Raw genomic sequence first — 18196 nt, forward strand, 5'->3', positions numbered from 1 at the left:
CTGCATCTGAAAAATGTTTGTTTATTTTTTAAAGCAGTTATTTTTCTTTGTTATGAGCAATATGACTGGAAAGTCTGATTAGTGATACCCTACAGCTTTTATATTATTAGTTTTGCAACTTGTAACAGAGTAAGTAAGTTTTATAAACTAAGAAATGTAGGCCTTTATGATTTGACAGTGTCCCTTAAAAGAAAAAAAAACCCCACACTTTCAAGAAGCAATTTTACTTCTTTTCAATGTCCATATTTTAACCAAGCTATAATTGCAGGTGCATTTTATACTTACCATCATTCATCATCCCTTTTGATTCTTTAAATGCTAAGAATTAGTAATAAGCCAAGCAGTTAGTAAGATTCCACAATTAGAAATCATTTCTAGACAAACAAATATGCGGTAATATCATGCCCAGTTAATTCTAAGATTACTATTTAGTTACAAAAGCCTTCTTGTGGGTCATACCCACAGGCTCCACAAAGGACACAAAGTCATTGGGAATACAGATCTAGATTTGGGGAGAAGTGAGATACTTCGGTCTCACTCCACGATGACAGTCTATATCTGAAATTTATAATTAAAAATTGAAACTAACTGAGATCCTTCTCTACTGGGGGTGTTACATTTCATCTTGGGCAATTAAAAAGGCAAGAGAGTCCCCCCACCCAAAATCACTTGGCTCGAGAGACACAGAACAGTGCATTTTTCTCTCAGAGGTGACAACACTACAAAAGCAATACTCTTAATTCTTGATGAATAATCAAGAAAAGAGAGGTTAGGCAATTAAAAAAAAGAAAAGAAACTAGATTCTTCTCAAGGCACAGAGAGCATTCTAACTGCTTTGGGGCCTAATTCAATTTATGATGATCTGGTAACGGATCAAGAAGAACATATAAATTTGTAATAACCACATACCATTAAGAGGTTCCTCTACAGCTTTCTGGAAAATATTTAAAATATATTTACATAAAATAGAATTTATTTCATGTTCTTTCATACTATAATTTATATATGCTAACATTTAAACTGTATATAAACAGTGAATCCTACAGCCAAAAGACAAAGTAAGGCAATAAAGGTTAGGAAGACAAAGCTTGCCAAATTTAGCTAATAGTTTGATAATGACAGAATCATTCTCTTAATAGTTTCTGTGCAGAACTTCCCACCCTACCCTACCTCTCTCTGTTCAAGAAATCCTAACTATAGAACACAAACACAGATAGCAACATAATAAGCAATACAGTTAAGCCAGATATGAGAGCAATCATTTTCAAGTCATGCAAACTGAACTTGGTAACAGGAAAGACAAGCGTTAGGATTGATGGGTCTACTGGCCGAATTATCTTTAACAGAGGCACTTCTAAAACTTCTAGCTGTTTGGGACCTGTGTAGCTATGGTATCAATCTTTTTAGAATGAACACGTGGGGTAACGTGCACCCCCGCTTCCCTCACCTCTCCGGAATGTCTGTGGAGGCTTATCAGCTTTACGGGCATGTGTAATCACCCCTTCCTGCCACAGACAGGACAGTCTCGCTTTTGGCATCCCAGACAGAGCTATTACTAATCCTTAATCCTTTTTAGGAAGATGAATACAATATGGCCCTTTCAGATCTTATTTCCATAAAGTAGTTCCTGTCCCTGTCACCATGATGAAAAAACAGCTTTTTTCATCCCCCACCATTTATCCCTTTCAGTTTACCTCCTCAATTTCTTCTTTTCTTGGAATTTTCTCAGGTAGCTTATGATACAGAAAAACTACAGTGCAATTTGGAGGAAGAAAAATGCTTATAAAATGGGGGAAAGAGGGAAATGAATCAATTCAGAGCAGCTGTTTTTTGGCCATAGCTCCATTTATTTTATAGATTATTGTTTTTAATGAAATCAATTTAATATGAACTTCTCTCCTTATTTTTAAGCCTGAAATATCATTCTGTATATGCACTTCAAATGTGTCTAACAGGTGAGGCAATATATTGGAATCAGATTCTTTCAGCAGATAATGACCATTATTCTTACACACAAACTTTCCAGTTCTGGGCATGAGAAAACAGCACAATCTTAAGGAATCGTTTATTCTAACCCATTGCTAGTAATTGACCAAGTTTTAAAATAGATTGGATCTATCCATGCAAAGGTCATAAAGTGACTTCATACGTGTGTGCTAAGCTGCTTCAGTTGTGTCTGACTATTTGCGACCCTGTGGACTGCAGCCTGCCAGGCTCCTCTGTCCATAGGATTCTCCAGACAAGAATACTAGAGTGGCTTGTCATGCCCTCTCCCAGGGGATCTTCCTGACCCAGGGATCAAACCCACGTCTCTTATGTCTCGTTCATTGGCAGGTGGGTTCTTTACCACCAGTGCCAACTGGGAAACCCTGAAATAACTTCAGTGTTCTCTTAATTTGATGTCTTGGTGAACAGTGAGCAATGGGGTTCAATATCTCAATTACCATTCCTCAGACTAAACCGTCAAGTATCATACCCAATTCATTTAAGAAATTTTAACTTACCTTAGGAGGTTGTATAGTCCTGTGATTGGAAGCTGATCACATTAAAAAATAAGAAAATTAATTTAATAAATGAAAGCAATTAAGGCAATATTATGTTTAATTTTAAGATAAAACATTTAGGGCTAAAACTAAACATGTCAGAAACTCCACTGAAAGAGTTTGGCTTTGATAGACAAAAGGTACAGAACACTCAATCATATACACTGACAGAAAAAAATGATGCAAATAATCCACCCCAATCAAATAATAAACACATACACACTCTCATTTGTACATGCCATATGTCCCTCAAAATCAGTCACTTGTTATACTTTGTGGTGGAAAAACAGTCATCTACTCACCCCTGCTGTAGGCTTTACACCCCTCCCTACTCAACCCAGCTGGAATGTGGAATTGCCCACCCTTAGCTCACTGCTGTTGTTCCTGCAGCCCATCCTCTTTTTTTTTCTTCTTCCCTCTTTCCAGTTTTCAAAGCTCCAGCTAGCTAACAAACTAAAGAAAATATCAGATCCCTCTGAGTTTAGAGAATTATTTGAGGCCAGCTAGTTTTAGTTACAATCAAGCCCTTCTCTGTCTGTATTCCTCCCTAGCTTTTCAAGTTACCCTTCACTGCCTCTCAGTGGATTGGTTAATGAAGATGAAGAAATGAGGGGATGAAGAAAGTGACACAAGAATGGCTCTAGTTGCACAGGGAAGAAGAGAAATGCTCCTTATAAAAACCAAGCAAGAAGGTCCAGGAGCAGCTAAAACTGGTCTTAAATACAGAATCAGAGTCCTACAGATACAAAAGCATCAAGGGGCAACACCCTGCGGGTCATTCTGTAGGAAGAGGATGCTACTGGATGGTCAATTCCACTGATCTCTGGACTGGATGATGGCACTGATTTATTTATGAGAAGACTGAGGCAGGCCCCTAGAATTGCTCTGGTCTTCTGTGCTTAGTATTTCCTACCACTTCTCCATGCCTTCTCTATCAAGCTTCCAAAGCTGATGGGAAATGGGGGTAAGACCTGAGCCAAGGGAAGCCAACCTATAGACAAGTCAGAAGCTTGGTAAGACTTGTTCCAAAAGGGAAAATGGTAACTGACTGGCCTGAAAAGTTTCTTTCCCACTGGAACCTGGAGAGGAGAAGAAAGAAGACGAGAAAGCTGGTGAAGGGAAAGAAAGGTGAAAAGGAGACAGAAAGTAAGCAAGGAGAAGCTCAAATCTCAGAGCCAAAGGTAAGAATACAGACCAGTGAGAAGACATGAATAGGATTAAAAAAAAAAAACCATTAAGGAGAGGATGAGCTATCTGGCTAGCAGGTAAAGAACCAAAGAGAGAGAGAGAGAGAAAGTAAGTACACTGGCAGAGGGCATCTGCTAACTCTTGCTACTGAGAGGGCAAATCATGACTCAGACTTCAGAGATGTGTTGGATTCTTCCAATTCCTAAACCACTTAGTTGTTCCACTCTCTGTGAGGATCAGTTATGTATCTGCTTTCACGCGATTCCGATCTCTGTTAGTGCCATGTGTGGTTTTAAAGTAAATCTCCTTTACTGGAGGCATTTGAAAGTGGTTTGGTCCTTGAGACCAAACAAGAAGAAATGTCTTTTTAAAGTACTATGGAATAAAATGTGTTGGGAATATGGGTAATCACAATTAGCAACCTCTGAAATAAACCAAACAGAGTTATAGAACTTTATTTGGGACAATCATGGTAGTTATACGTATATACAACTTACTTCAGCTAAACCATGCCCCATGTCCATGTTCTATCTAGGAAAAGAGAACTTAGCAGCCATGTAATGTGAAGGGTCAGAGGTAACATTTTAAAGCTATATTTTTGACCTCATAAATTGTTAGAATTAGTATTAAGAACTGCCAAGCAACTCTTTTAATAGTCTTAAAAAAGTGTGAAGAAGTTTCCGAGTTCTAATTCTCAGGTCCAAGGAGCATCATACTTGGCTAGCCCATTCTGAAACAAAGAGCTCTATAAAGAACATTGATTCAAAGGGCACCAGTCAGCTGTGACCCCTCTAATATAAGACCAAACAATGCAGAAGTGAATTTAGCTTGAGTTAATCCTCTCTAATAGGCATATGACCTATGTGACTAAAGAATGATAGTGATATGTGAGTGGGGGTGTGTGTATAAATCACAAGCCTTAAGCATTTCATGTAAGCTCACTTGCAAAGCTTCTTCTCTACCAAAAACACTTGATACAAGGAGTAAATATATTTCCAGGTTTTGAATTTTCAGGGACAGCTTTATCTTTTGATACCAGATTCACCTCTCCCCAACAATGGGCAAGAAAATTTCACTGAATTTTACATATCTATTCTGTGTCTTTCTAAAATATGTGAGATGAGATGTGGTCAATATGGTTCCTGACTGTTAGGAGGCTGATTTGTATCAAAACATTACTATATTCCCTTATATAGAATTAAATAGTAATGGCTTAAGAAAATTAACAAGTAATGACCCTTATGAAGAATGAACATAAGCACCCTACATAGGTAACACACCCAACTTCATTGCTGAGTTTAGTTAGTTCTTTTTAATCTTCTATATTTTCTCATATTGTTATTGTTCTCAACCCTTGATTTCATTTTATGAAACAAATGTTTCAGTAAACAAACTCCAACACAGTTAAAAAATAACATAGAAAATGAAATTTAAAATCCTACTCTTTAAATAATATTTAAGGCTACAAATTTAAATTGGGAAATAATGAAAATAATGAAAGTTAAATCTCTCACAGGGACATAAACAGCTTGGATTTAAAAGTCAAGACACATTCTTTAGACTTTTCCAAAATAGACCATCAGCAACAAGTAAAAGTTACACTGAAAGCATTTACAATTTTACTTCCTAATACAAATGCTCAAATTTGTAACCTTAAATGTTATATATACTCATATTTACATATTCAGTTATATATGAAAAATACATCAAATTTTCTAGTCTACCACATTATCTAAAGAGCTACTTCCCTGTACCTTTTCTCTTCTTGTCCTTCAACTGACCAAAGGCATTTCTCTGAACTCTGGTATCAGACAAGTTGATTTGAAAAGTTAATTTAGAAAAGTCTCAAAATGTAAATAAAACCTAACTTAATTCTTCACTTACATATACTTATAAAACTACCATAAAGAAAAAACAGTTTGAGGAACTTGCTAGGAATTCAGTTTCACTTTGAATTTAATGTGAGAATAATACGTTTGTAATGATAATGGTTTCACAGGCTTCTCAGGGGTGTAGTGGCGGAAAAGGGGAGAGAGCAACATCAAGGGGGCAGCAGCTAGAAGATGCCTGTTCCCACTGAGTCAGCATCTCCAGACCTGCTGGTCGTCAGACAGGGAAGGCAAGAGGGAGCATGGGAGTAAAAGGGAGGGAAATCCAGATAATGAGGGGGAAAAAAAAAGAACAAAGAGCTGACCACCAGTCAAAGATACCTAATACTACATCAGCTGCATGGGTACTGCAGGTCACATACTGTTCTCAAGTATTAATAGGGAGCAACATCATTAGGAGAGTCATCTTCAAGAACCAGACAAATGGTGATTAAAAAGTCAAACCCAGGTCTCAGGGACTGAACCCAGGTCTTCCACCTTGTAGGGAGACACTTTATGAGACACCAGGGAAGCTTAAAGGGAGCTAATATAAACCAGGGACTTCCCTAATGGCTCAGTGGTAAAGCACCCGCCTGCCAATGCAGGAGACACAGGTTCGATCCCTGGGTCAGGAAGATCCCCTGGAAAAGGAAATGACAACCCACACCGATATTCTTGCCTGGAGAATGCCCATGGACAGAGGAACCTAGAGGACTACAGTCCGCAAGGTCACAGAGTTGGACACAACTGAGCAACTTAGCACAAGGCACAGCACAAATGATTTCAAATTAATTATTTTAAAAATACAGTGGCATTTGCTGTATTTTCTCATTTTTGGAATTACTCATGCACTTCTTTTGTCCTAGACAGTAAGAATCAGCCAAAAGCATTATCCACATTATATATTAGAAATTCCTCGCATAGGCTAACAAAAATAAGGCTGACTTACCAACACATTTCATATAAACTAATCCAAGTAATTCTGCTAGAGCTATAATACCCAAACCTGAAATCAGAAGAGGACCATGCACTGGGATACATTCTGTAAAGACAAATGAAGTTCTATATTAGAAATTCATATGAAATGATTGATTTTTTAAAAGAACTAGCAATGACAGTAATAATATTGAGTTTTAAGAAACTGTCCTTTTATCAAGAAACAAAAATTATCTACATTTGTTCATCACTATTAAGTCAGTCAATGAAATGACTTCAAATTATTAAAAGAAAAAATCCTTTGTCTGTATAGTATGTACCTTATCACATCAAGACTAATGGGAAATAGTGTGTAAAGCCTAAGGCCCCAACCCACTGGATGGAGCCTCCTTATTTTAAAAGCTCTCTCACAGATATAGGCAGAGCAGTCTGGCTGCTGAAAGAATCAACCCACAAGCCATATACAGCCAGTATACTCACAGCAATGTGGAAAGCACTATCCGCAATGTGGAAAGCACTATCTGCAATGTGGAAAGCACTATCCTCAGTGCGGGGAGCACATGACACTAAATGCCGGCAAGGATGTGGAGCAATAGGAACTTTCATCCATTGCTGGTGGTAATGCAAAATGGTATAGCCACCTTGGAAGACAGTGTGGCAGTTTGCTGAAAAACTAAATATGTTCTTAACATACAACACAACCACTGTACTCCATTGGAGTTGAAACTTGTGTCCACACAAAGACCTGCACATGGATGTTTAGAGCAACTTTATTCTTAATTGCCGCAACCAAGATGTCCTTCAATAAGTGAATGGATAAACAAACTGTAGTATACAATACAATGGAATGTTATTCAGTGCTAAAAAGAAATGAGCTATCAAGCCACAAAAAGAGAAATCTTAAATGAATATTACTAAGTAAAAGAAGATAATTTGAAAAGGCAACATACTATGGACACATTAAAAACACTGGTGGCTGCTGGGGTAATTAGGGAGAGGGAAGATAAACAGGCAGAAGAGAGGATTCTTAGGGCAGTGAAACTGAACTGAATGATACCATATCTATGACTATGATCCATATCATTATACATGTATCAAAATCATAGCATATACAACACTAAGAATGAACCCTCATGTAAATTATGCACTTGGGGTGATACTATGTCAATGTTGGTTCAATGACTATAATGCATTTACCACTCTGGCGGGGGATGTTGATAGTGGAAGAGGTATATGGGAACTCAGTACGTTTTACTCAAGCTTGCTGTGAACCGGAAACTGCTCTAAAAAAAATGAAGTCTACAAAATAAAAGCAAGAAGAAAAAGAAAGAGAACCCTACTAAGACAAGGCGAGACTAGAGAGGGCTGAGACTCTTACCTGAGACACAGAGGCTGAATCCAACCACAGAGAGCACATAGCCCAGTATCTGAAGGATCAGTATGCTGATGGTGTAGGAGGACATCCCCATAGCTGGACGGAGGAAAAGTGTGTTGAGGGCATTTAAAAAGCAGTCAGTCCTGCTTGTATTTCGTGCAATCAAGAAAAACAGCCTATGACCAAAGACTGCCTCTGGAGTTCTTGTCAGATGGTAAATTCTTTCCCAGTGACCTATCTTCTATGTCTAGATCTGTAATTTTATGACAAATCAATACTTTTCCAATTGTAGGCCAGAGATAGGCTCTAAGGCTGAGAGTCACATGGGTAACTAAAAAAAATAGATTCTAATATTAACAAAAATGTTAGTGATTTACTCCTAAAATGCAGTTAAAATGACACCAATTACAGGTTGGATATCTACATGTTAAGATTTGCCATAACTAAAAAAAAAGCTACTCTTTCTTATTTATAATTCTTTTTTGTAGAACTAGCTAAAACCTGAAATAAAAATATGATGATAATCATTAGGAAATTATATAGCATAACTTTAAAAATATACTGATATCAAATATACATAAAAATAATTTTTTACAAGATAACTTAATGCCTTGAAAACCCAAGCCAACTTTAAAATAATTCCATATGGGTAAAATATCACTAAGAATAGCCTGGGAAATCTGTTAATAAAGCAACTTCTATTGAGTAGTTAAAAAAATACAAGAATATTTTAACCAAAAATGCTGTTCTTTAAATGAAAAAGGAGAGCAAAATCATTACATCACAACAAATACTCACCTATCATAAATACACAGTAATGAAGTAATATTAATATTACTGTAGGAAGTACAATTAAACCAAGTCCCGAAGCATTCTTTGTTGAATATTCACCTGTTAATAATGAAACATAATAATTAATATTTTCCTACAAACCTCCTACTCTTACAAATCATTACTTAATTTATTAAATGTATTAATCTCTATACTGCTCTTATAAACTACAAAAGGTTTAAAAATATTTTCTCCAAAACTTCACACAAAATAAATGACTATTTTTTTTATTATTCTAGACCAAATTTAAAACACGTAAATGTCAACACATAAGTCTGAAGACGTCAAACCTTGAGTTGGCTCTGCCTCTTTATTAACTACTTCACATAATTACAATGAGAAACTCTGGGATCTCTTACCATTCCCTTCACTTGCTATACTCAACCTGTCCCAAAGTCAAAGCAATTGTTCTTTCAAATTGTCTTCTAAATTAATCTCCTTCCTCCCTCTGTTAAAGTAGTGCTCAAAATTCTATAAATCAGGCTTCAACAGTACATGAATCACAAACTTTCAGAGGTTTAAGCTGGATTTAGAAAAGGCAGAGGAACCAGAGATCAAATTACCAACATCTGTTGGATCACAAAAAAGCAAGAGAGTTCCAGAAAAACATATACTTCTGCTTTACTGATTACACCTAAGTCTTTGACTGTGTGGATCACAATAAATTGTGGAAAATTCTTAAAGAAATGGGAATACCAGACCATCTGACCTGCCTCCAGAGAAATCTGTAGGTAGATCAAGAAGCAACAGTTTGAACTGGACATGGAACAACAGCCTGGTTCCAAATTGGGAAAAGATTATGTCAAGGCTAAATACCGTCACCCTGATTATTTAACTTATACGCAGAGTTCAGTTCAGTCGCTCAGTCATGTTGGACTCTTTGTGATCCCATGGACTGCAGCAGCCCAGGCATACCTGTCCATCACCAACCCCTGGAGTTTACTTAAACTCATGTCCATTGAGCCAGTGATGCCATCCAACCATCTCATCCTCTGTCATACCCTTCTTTTCTCACCTTCAATCTTTCCCAGAATCAGAGTCTTTTCCAATGAGTCAGTTATTTTCATCAGGTGGCCAAAGTATTGGAGTATCAGCTTGAACATCAGTCCTCCCAATGAACACTCAGGACTGATCTCCTTTAGGATGGACTGGCTGGATCTCCTTGCAGTCCAAGGGACTCTCAAGAGTCTTCTCCAACATCACAGTTCAAAAGCATCAATTCTTTGGCACTCAGCTTTTTTTATAGTCCAACTCTCACATCCATACATGACTACTGGAAAAACCATAGCCTTGATGAGATGAATCTTTGTTGGCAAAGTAATGTCTCTGCTTTTTAAAATGCTATCTAGGTTGGTCATAACTTTCCTTCTGAGGAGTAGGGATCTTTTAATTTGATGACTGTAATCACCATCTGCAGTGATTTTGGAGCCCCCCAAAATAAAGTCAGCCACTATTTCCATTGTTTCTCCATCTATTTGCCATGAAGTGATGGGACCGGATGGCATGATCTTAGTTTTCCGAATGTTGAGCTTTAAGCCAACTTTTTCACTCTCCTCTTTCACTTTCCTCAAGAGGCTCTTTAGTTCTTCTTTGCTTTCTTCCATAAGGTTGTGTCATCTGCTTATCTGAGGTTATTGATATTTCTCCCGGCAATCTTCATTCCAGCTTGTGCTTCATCCAGCCCAGCATTTTCCATGATGTACTCTGCATAGAAGTTAAATAAGCAGGGTGACAATATACAGGCTAGACATACTCCTTTTCCTATTTGGAACCAGTCTGTTGTTCCATGTCCAGTTCTAACGGGTGCTTCCTGACCTGCATACAGATTTTTCAAGAGGCAGGTCAAGTGGTCTGCTATTCCCATCTCTTTCAGAATTTCCCACAGTTTGTGGTGATCCACACAAAGGCTTTGGCATAGTCAATAAAGTAGAAATGCATGTTTTTCTGAAACTCTCTTGTTTTTGTGATGATCCAGCAGATGTTGGCAATTTGATCTCTGGTTCCTCTGCCTTTCCTAAAACCAGCTTGAACATGGTTCACATACTGTTTAAGCCTGGCTTGGAGAATTTAGAACATTACTTTACTAGCGTGTGAGATGAGTGCAATTGTGCGGTAGTTTAAGCATTCTTTGGCAGTGCCTTTTTTTGGCATTGGAATGAAAACTGACCTTTTCCACTCCTGTGGCCACTGCTGGGTTTTCCAAAAATGCTGACATATTGAGTGCAGCACTTTCACAGCATCATCTTTTAGGATTTGAAATAGCCCAAGAGGAATCCATCACCTCCACTAGCTTTGTTCATAGTGATGCTTCCTAAGGCCCACTTGACTTCACATTCCAGGATGTCTGGCTCTAGGTGAGTGATCACACCATCGTGATTATCTGGGTTGTGAAGATCTTTTTTGGACAGTTCTTCTGTGTATTCTTGCCACCTCTTCTTAATATTTTCTGCTTCTGTTAGGTCCATCCATACCATTTCTGTCCTTTATTGAACCCATCTTTGCATGAAATGTTCCCTTGATATCTCTAATTTTCTTGAAGAGATGTCTAGTCTTTTCTATTCTATTGTTTTCCTCTATTTCTTTGCAATGATCACTGAGGAAGGCTTTCTTATCTCTCTTTGCTATTCTTTGGAACTCTGCATTCAAATGGGTATATCTTTCCTTTTCTCTTTTGCTTTTAGCTTCTCTTCTTTTCACAGCTATTTGTAAGGCCTCCTCAGAGAGCCATTTTGCTTTTTTGATTTCTTTTTGTTGGAAATGGTCTTGATCCCTGTCTCCTGTACAATGTCATGAACCTCCATCCATAGTTCTTCAGGTACTCTGTCTATCAGATCTAGTCCCTTAAATCTATTTCTCACTTCTAAAGTATAATCATAAGATATATGATTTAGGTCATACCTGAATGGTCTAGTGGTTTTCCCTGCTTTCTTCAATTTAAGTCTGAATTTGGCAGTGAGGAGTTCATGATCTGAGCCACAGTCAGCTCCTGGTCTTGTTTTTGCTGACTGTATAGAGCTTCTCTATCTTTGGCTGCAAAGAATATAATCAATCTGATTTCGGTGTTGACCATCTGGTGATGTCCGTGTGTAGAGTCTGCTCTTGTGTTGTTGGAAGAAGGTATTTGCTATGACCAGTGCATTCTTTTGGCAAAATTCTATTAGCCTTTGCCCTGCTTCATTCTGTACTCCAAGGCCCAATTTGCCTGTTACTCCAGGTGTTTCTTAACTTCCTACTTTTGTCTTCCAGTCCCCTATAATGAAAAAAACATCCTTTTTGGGGTGTTAGTTTTAAAAGGTTTTGTAGGTCTTCATAGTAGTGTTCAACTTCAGCTTCTTCAGCATTACTGGTCGGGGCATAGACTTGGATTACCATGATATTGAATGGTTTGTCTTAAAGCACAAGCTGGAATCAAGATTGCCAGGAGCAATATCAATAACCTTAGATATGCAGATGACACCACCCTTATGGAAGAAAGTGAAGAGGAACTGAAGAACTTCTTGAAGAAAGTGAAAGAGGAGAGTGAAAAAGCTGACTTAAAATTCAACATTCAGAAAACTAAGATCATGCCATCCTGTCCCATCACTTCCTGGCAAATAGATGGAGAAACAATGGAAACAGTGACATTTTATTTTGGGGCGCTCCAAAATCACTGCAGATGGTGACTCCAGCCATGAAATTAAATGACACTTGCTCCTTGGAAGAAAAGTTATGACCAACCTAGACAGCATATTAAAAACCAGAGATATTACTTTGCTAACAAAGGTCTGTCTAGTCAAAGCTATGGTTTTTCCAGTAGTCATGTATGGATGTGAGAGTTGGACTATAAAGAAAGCTGAGCCCGAAAAACTGATGCTTTTGAACTGTGGTGTTGGAGAAGACTCTTGAGAGTCCCTTGGGCTGCAAGGAGATCTAGCCAGTCCATCCTAAAGGACATCAGTCCTGAGTGTTCATTGGGAGGACTGATGTTCAAGCTGATACTCCAATATTTTGGCCACCTGATGTGAATAACTGACTCATTGGAAAAGACCCTGATGCTGGGAAGGATTGAAGGTGAGAGGAGAAGGGTATGACAGAGGATGAGATGGTTGGATGGCATCACTGGCTTAATGGACATGAGTTTGAGTAAGCTCCAGAAGTTGGTGACGGACAGGGAAGCCTGGCGTGCTGCAGTCCATGGTGTCACTGAGTTGCACCCGACTGAGTGACTGAACTGAAGTGAGCTGAACTTCCCCTGTCTTTACTAACTCCAATTGCAAACAGAGCTACCAAATTGATATTCCTAAACATTATGCCTATAGAGTATTCTGCTCAAAACACAAGGCTTCTTCCAGTTTGCACTTGTGAGTCCCAGCCTGTCTCTGCTGCTCTTTTCATGTGCTGCAGACCCTTCCGCCCAACTCACACTGCCACCCTTCATGGGCAACTGCAATTTCAGACCCATCTGGGTTCCCAAGTTCATTCCACCTTCCAAGTCTTGGCTAATAAAGTGTGCCTCTGTAGTGGCCTAACAGCTGCCCTAAAGATATGTCCACCTCCCAAATACTCCAAATTTGTGAATATTAACATATAGTAAAATACATGATGAAGGTAAGGATCTGAAAGAAGGAATATACCCTGGGTTTCCCAGGTGAGTCCTGAATCCAGCGACAGGTAGTTTTGTAACAGAGAAGCAGCAGGAAATTAATGGAGACACAGATGGGAGGATGCCGCGCGACCACGGAGCAAGTTGGGAGCTACGCTACCACAAGCCAAGGAGATGCACAGATGGCCAGCAAAGAGCAGAAGCTAGGAGAGCTTGGAATGGATTCTTCCCTAGAGTGTCAGGAGGGTGGAAGGCCCTGGTAACACCTTTATTTCAGATTTATGACCTCCAGAACGGTGAGAGAATTTCTATTGTCTTAAGATACCCAGTTTGTGGTAATTTGTTAACAACAGCCCTAGGAAATTAACATGCACCTCTCCAGAAATGTCCTCAACCTTATCAATCCTCCTTTCCCTCATAATAACTGTATATCTTACCTGGGATGAAAAGAAAGGCTCCAACAATGACAAGGACAGTGAGCAGCAGTCCAGCAACTAATAGAAAAATGGCTTTCTCCTTCGTATAATTGGACTTATATTTAAGCGCTTAAAAAAACACAAAGAATTACATGAACTCAATCACAAGAAAGAAATGGAACTTACAAGGTGCAAAGATTAAACTGGTAACTTACTATAATTGAATAACCTTTGAGGAACAAAACTCCACATCATGTCAAGCCACTTCAAATCTCTTTCATAATGAGTCAATGGCTAAATGGTATCATGGCAATATAAATATGGATGCTGACTTTACAGGTGATACTTTATTCCCCTAAAATGAAGTTATATATACCAGGCTTTCTTAATCATAGCATTATTATTTTAGGTCAGGTAAGTTCCTGCTGTTAGGCACTGCTCCACACACAACAGAATGTTTAGTACCATCCCTGACCTCTGCATACCTCATACCAGTAATAACCCCCAAACTGTGTCAATTAAAAATATCTCCAGACATTGTTCCCTGAGGAACAGAACTGTCATGTCTATTTATGACTGATAGACACACTGCTGAGGAAAAATAACTGGCTAATCAGTTATATCAAGAAAAAGAGAAATTTGTAATATCTTATATAAAATTAGTAGAACATCTGGAAATCCAGATCTTTTGTTTTGAAAAAGTATACATTGGACAAATCCCACCCTCTTGAAATCCTGAGGTGAGGGAAGTGCTTATATTGTTTAATTAAAATAATTTCATACAAATAAACTACAAATACTCCACAGGTTTTAATATATATGTTACACTTTTGATGCTAGCTCTGTTGTCAAGAATCCAGCTTCCATAAAAGAATGATATAATGCATAAACCTAAAAATGTTATTTTTATCATGTATTTACCCTTCCAGTTTTGTTTTGGTTAAGATTAAAATTAATGTTTCACCAAGAAAGTTGCTAAAAGTACCCTAAAAGCACACTGAGTAGTAGAGAGAAAGGGTGTGTGATTGATTGAAATTCAGCCATTTCATCCATACATGATTCTCTCCATGTTATTTACCAATGGGCAGTTGTCTTGAGGAGAATTTTTTCAGTAATTTTATATTTAGCATTTAATTTTCATCTAGTAAAATGACAGATAAATTACAGTAAGAACAACTAATAAACTCCTAAATGAACATGATAAAATCCATGTTTAAGGTATTATAACCTAGAGTTAGATTATAACCTATGGCTAAGCACTTAAAAGGTACAATTACCTTTTAAAATCTCTACTCATACTTTAGACTGTAACCTCAACTTTGTCCTCTTTAGGGGGATGGAGGGCTAATCGTAATTAATCCTGAAGCTGAAAAGTGAAATTCACATTAATCAGAAAAAAGTAAGAAACAATAAGCTTGCCAAGCCTTCGTTTGATCTATCCAGCCTTGGAACTTATGTGACTATGACTCAGTCATATCCCTGCCTTCTTATAGGGCACAGACTTTTTCCTATAGCCTACTTTCTAGTTTCAAACACTGGCTATGATGATAAAAATTCAGTGCATATGTTACAAAAGGCACAGATAAAGACAGAAAAAGAAACCTTCTCTTTTTTATTTTTATTTTTTCAAAATTTACTTTTAATTGGAGGATAAATGCTTTACAATATTGGACATATGGCAAGGTTTTCATTTTCATCCCATGTATGTGTGCTCAGCCACTCAGTTGTGTCTAATTCTCTGTGACCCCTCGGTCTGTAGCCTGCCAGGCTCCTCTGTCCATGGGATTTCCCAGGCAAGAATATTGGAGTGGGTTGCCATGCCCTCCTCCAGGGGATCTTCCTAACCCAGGGATCAAACCCACGTCTCCTGTATCGGCAGGCAGATTCTGTACCACTGTGCCACCTGGGAAGCCCCAATCCCATGTATACTATTAACTAAAGAGAATTTGAAATTTCTGCAAAAGGCTTCTAAAATAGAAGCTGTTTCAAATTACCTCACAATCAAACAAATATTCATAAGATACACTCCTAGGTTTAACTCAGCACATAAAAGAGCTACAAAGATGTCTGACTCTTTGAGACCCCATGGACTATACAGTCCACGGAATTCTCCAGGCCAGAATACTGGCGTGGGTAGCCTTTCCCTTCTCCAGGGATCTTCCCAACCCAGGGATCGAACCCAGGTCTCCAACATTGCAGGTGGATTCTTTACCAGCTGAGCCACAAAGGAAGCCCAGAGTCCAGTATAAGTACATGCAAAATGGCTGACTTATACCATTCTTAAGAAAAATAAGAGTTTGAACCTCATATAAAATTCAATCTCTTCAGGCTTTCCAGAGCTACAGGAAAAAAAATAATGTCAACAATAGAAACAAAAATAAAATGCCACAAAATGCTATTACTGACAGTGTTTTACCATAGAATGGTCTTTTTAAAACCTTTTGGATGTAGCTTTCATTTCTGCTGATTGGTTCAACTACTAATTTTCAAGGCTATCTAAACTATTCCTCAAATTTAAGCAGCAATTCCCACTAAATATATTAGTAGAGTCTACTTAAGTAATCACAGGCAATGAAAGATTATGTCCATGTTTTCTTTAGTGAACCTTAAAAAGGGTTTCTTTTGACTCACAATGGCCATGTTTTAGCAGGTCCCATAGCAAGTCTGTAGAGTATCTTGTTGTTAGGCTCTGTTGTTTTACAGTTGGAATCACATAGCATGTAGCCTTCTCAGATTGACTTCTTTCACTTAGGAATATATATTTAAGGTTCCTTCATATCTTTTAATGATTGACAGCTCATTTGTTTTTAGTGCTGAGTAATATTCCATGGTCTGGATGTAACACAGTTTATCCATTCTCCTATTGAAGAATATCTTGGTTGCTTCCAAAGTTTTGCAATGATGAACAAAGCTGCGATAAGCATCCATGTGTAGATTTCTGTGTGGACTTCAGTTTTCAACTCCATCTGGGTAAATCCCAAGGAGTAGGGCTTCCCTGGTGGCTCAGTGGTAAAGAATTCACCTGCAATGCAGGAAATGAGGATTTGGTCCCTGAGTTGGGAAGATTCCCCTTGAGAAGGAAATGGCAACCCACTTCCAGTATTCCTGCTTGGGAAATCTCATGGACAGAGGAGCCTGGTGGGCTACAGTCCATGGGGTTGCAAAAAGAGTTGGACACAACTTAGCAACTAAACAACAACTATTACTGGATCATATGATAAGAGTACATTTAGCTTTATATGAAACCACCAAACTGTATTCCAAAGTAGCTGTATCATTTTGCATTCCCACCAGCAATGAATGAGAGTTCTTGTTGCTCCACACTCTGACCAACATTTGGTGTGGTCAAAACTTATGTTTTTAAGAAAAACCTATAAATGTGCTGCCTGACACAGGAACACCAAATATACAGGGAGACAATGTCAAGTTTTTTCCAACAAATTAGGAATTCCAAGTTTCCCTTTTATACCTTCTATCAAGTAATTAAATCTAGCTAGCTACTTCTCAGAGATGAGATGGGGAGCTCATTCATTTGTTCTATCGTTACTGTGTGCCTACCATGTACTGGGCCCATTTATTAGCCCAAGTCACATCAACCAAATTGAGGCACAAGTAGAAGTTACTTTATTCAATAATAATAATTGATCACGTACCTACTATGTGGCAATCACTATTCTAAGTGCTGGCAGTGAACCAATAATTCTGCCTCAATGCTCCTTATATTCTAATGTATGAATGAGTGTGTGTGTGTGTGTGTGTGTGTGTGTGTCGGTGGCGGGGAATGAGTGATGGAAAGTGTTACTCCCAGTTATCCTCCTCCAGTTAAGTAAAAGATGTCGGTCTAGCCTAAGCAAGCCCTATTACATATTTAAGCTTTCAAATTCATGTGAACAGAGAAATGACATGTCCCTCTAGCCACCTGAAGAAACGTGGCTAATACTATTGATAGATACTCCAGTAAGGCTTTTTTTGTGTCTTTGTCACTGATGTAAAGGACATATACAACAATGCAGGCTGTGGGTGAAGAAGTCTTGTGAAATTACCAGGTACAACCTGGAGATCAAATAAAACTATCATCTTAGTTTTCATGACATCCCAAAGATGGGATACAATAAGCCCATAAAGATCCACCACAGGCTGAAGTGCAGCTAACAAAACCCCAAAATTCATGAATTCAATGCCTGTTCTAACTGCATGACAATTAAATGATCCCTAAGTGATTAGTGAGTTTAGTGGTGAGATAGGAAGGTTAACCAGTGAGGTAAAAGACACATCAAATAAAGAATAAATCATGAAGAAAAGACATACACTTGATTTTATTATTACAGTACCATCTTCTGATAACTCTCAGAAAGTAATTTTAGGATGTTTTTGTTAGCAGTTGAGCTGCACATTGGTACTCTCCCTGATTAAGGATAAAGCACATCTGGTAGGTTTTAAAAAAGATGGCAACTTCA

The 18196-nt window shown here is 38.1% G+C and overlaps 1 protein-coding gene across 1 annotated transcript in view; it reads right to left on the reverse strand.

Annotated features, from left to right (window-relative positions):
• Window positions 1–2495: 2495 nt before the first annotated feature.
• CD47 (CD47 molecule) overlaps window positions 2496–18196 on the reverse strand; it is a 53416-nt gene continuing 37715 nt past the window's right edge. The window contains exons 4-8 of the mRNA XM_052636705.1: window positions 13761–13868; window positions 8709–8801; window positions 7914–8006; window positions 6549–6641; window positions 2496–2536 (exon numbers count right to left, since the gene is read on the reverse strand). Of these exons, the coding sequence (XP_052492665.1) occupies window positions 2496–2536; window positions 6549–6641; window positions 7914–8006; window positions 8709–8801; window positions 13761–13868 (428 nt within the window). The remainder of the gene's footprint in view (window positions 2537–6548; window positions 6642–7913; window positions 8007–8708; window positions 8802–13760; window positions 13869–18196) is intronic.

The sequence above is a fragment of the Budorcas taxicolor genome, chromosome 1, assembly GCF_023091745.1.
Source record: "Budorcas taxicolor isolate Tak-1 chromosome 1, Takin1.1, whole genome shotgun sequence".
Classification (NCBI taxonomy): domain Eukaryota; kingdom Metazoa; phylum Chordata; class Mammalia; order Artiodactyla; family Bovidae; genus Budorcas; species Budorcas taxicolor.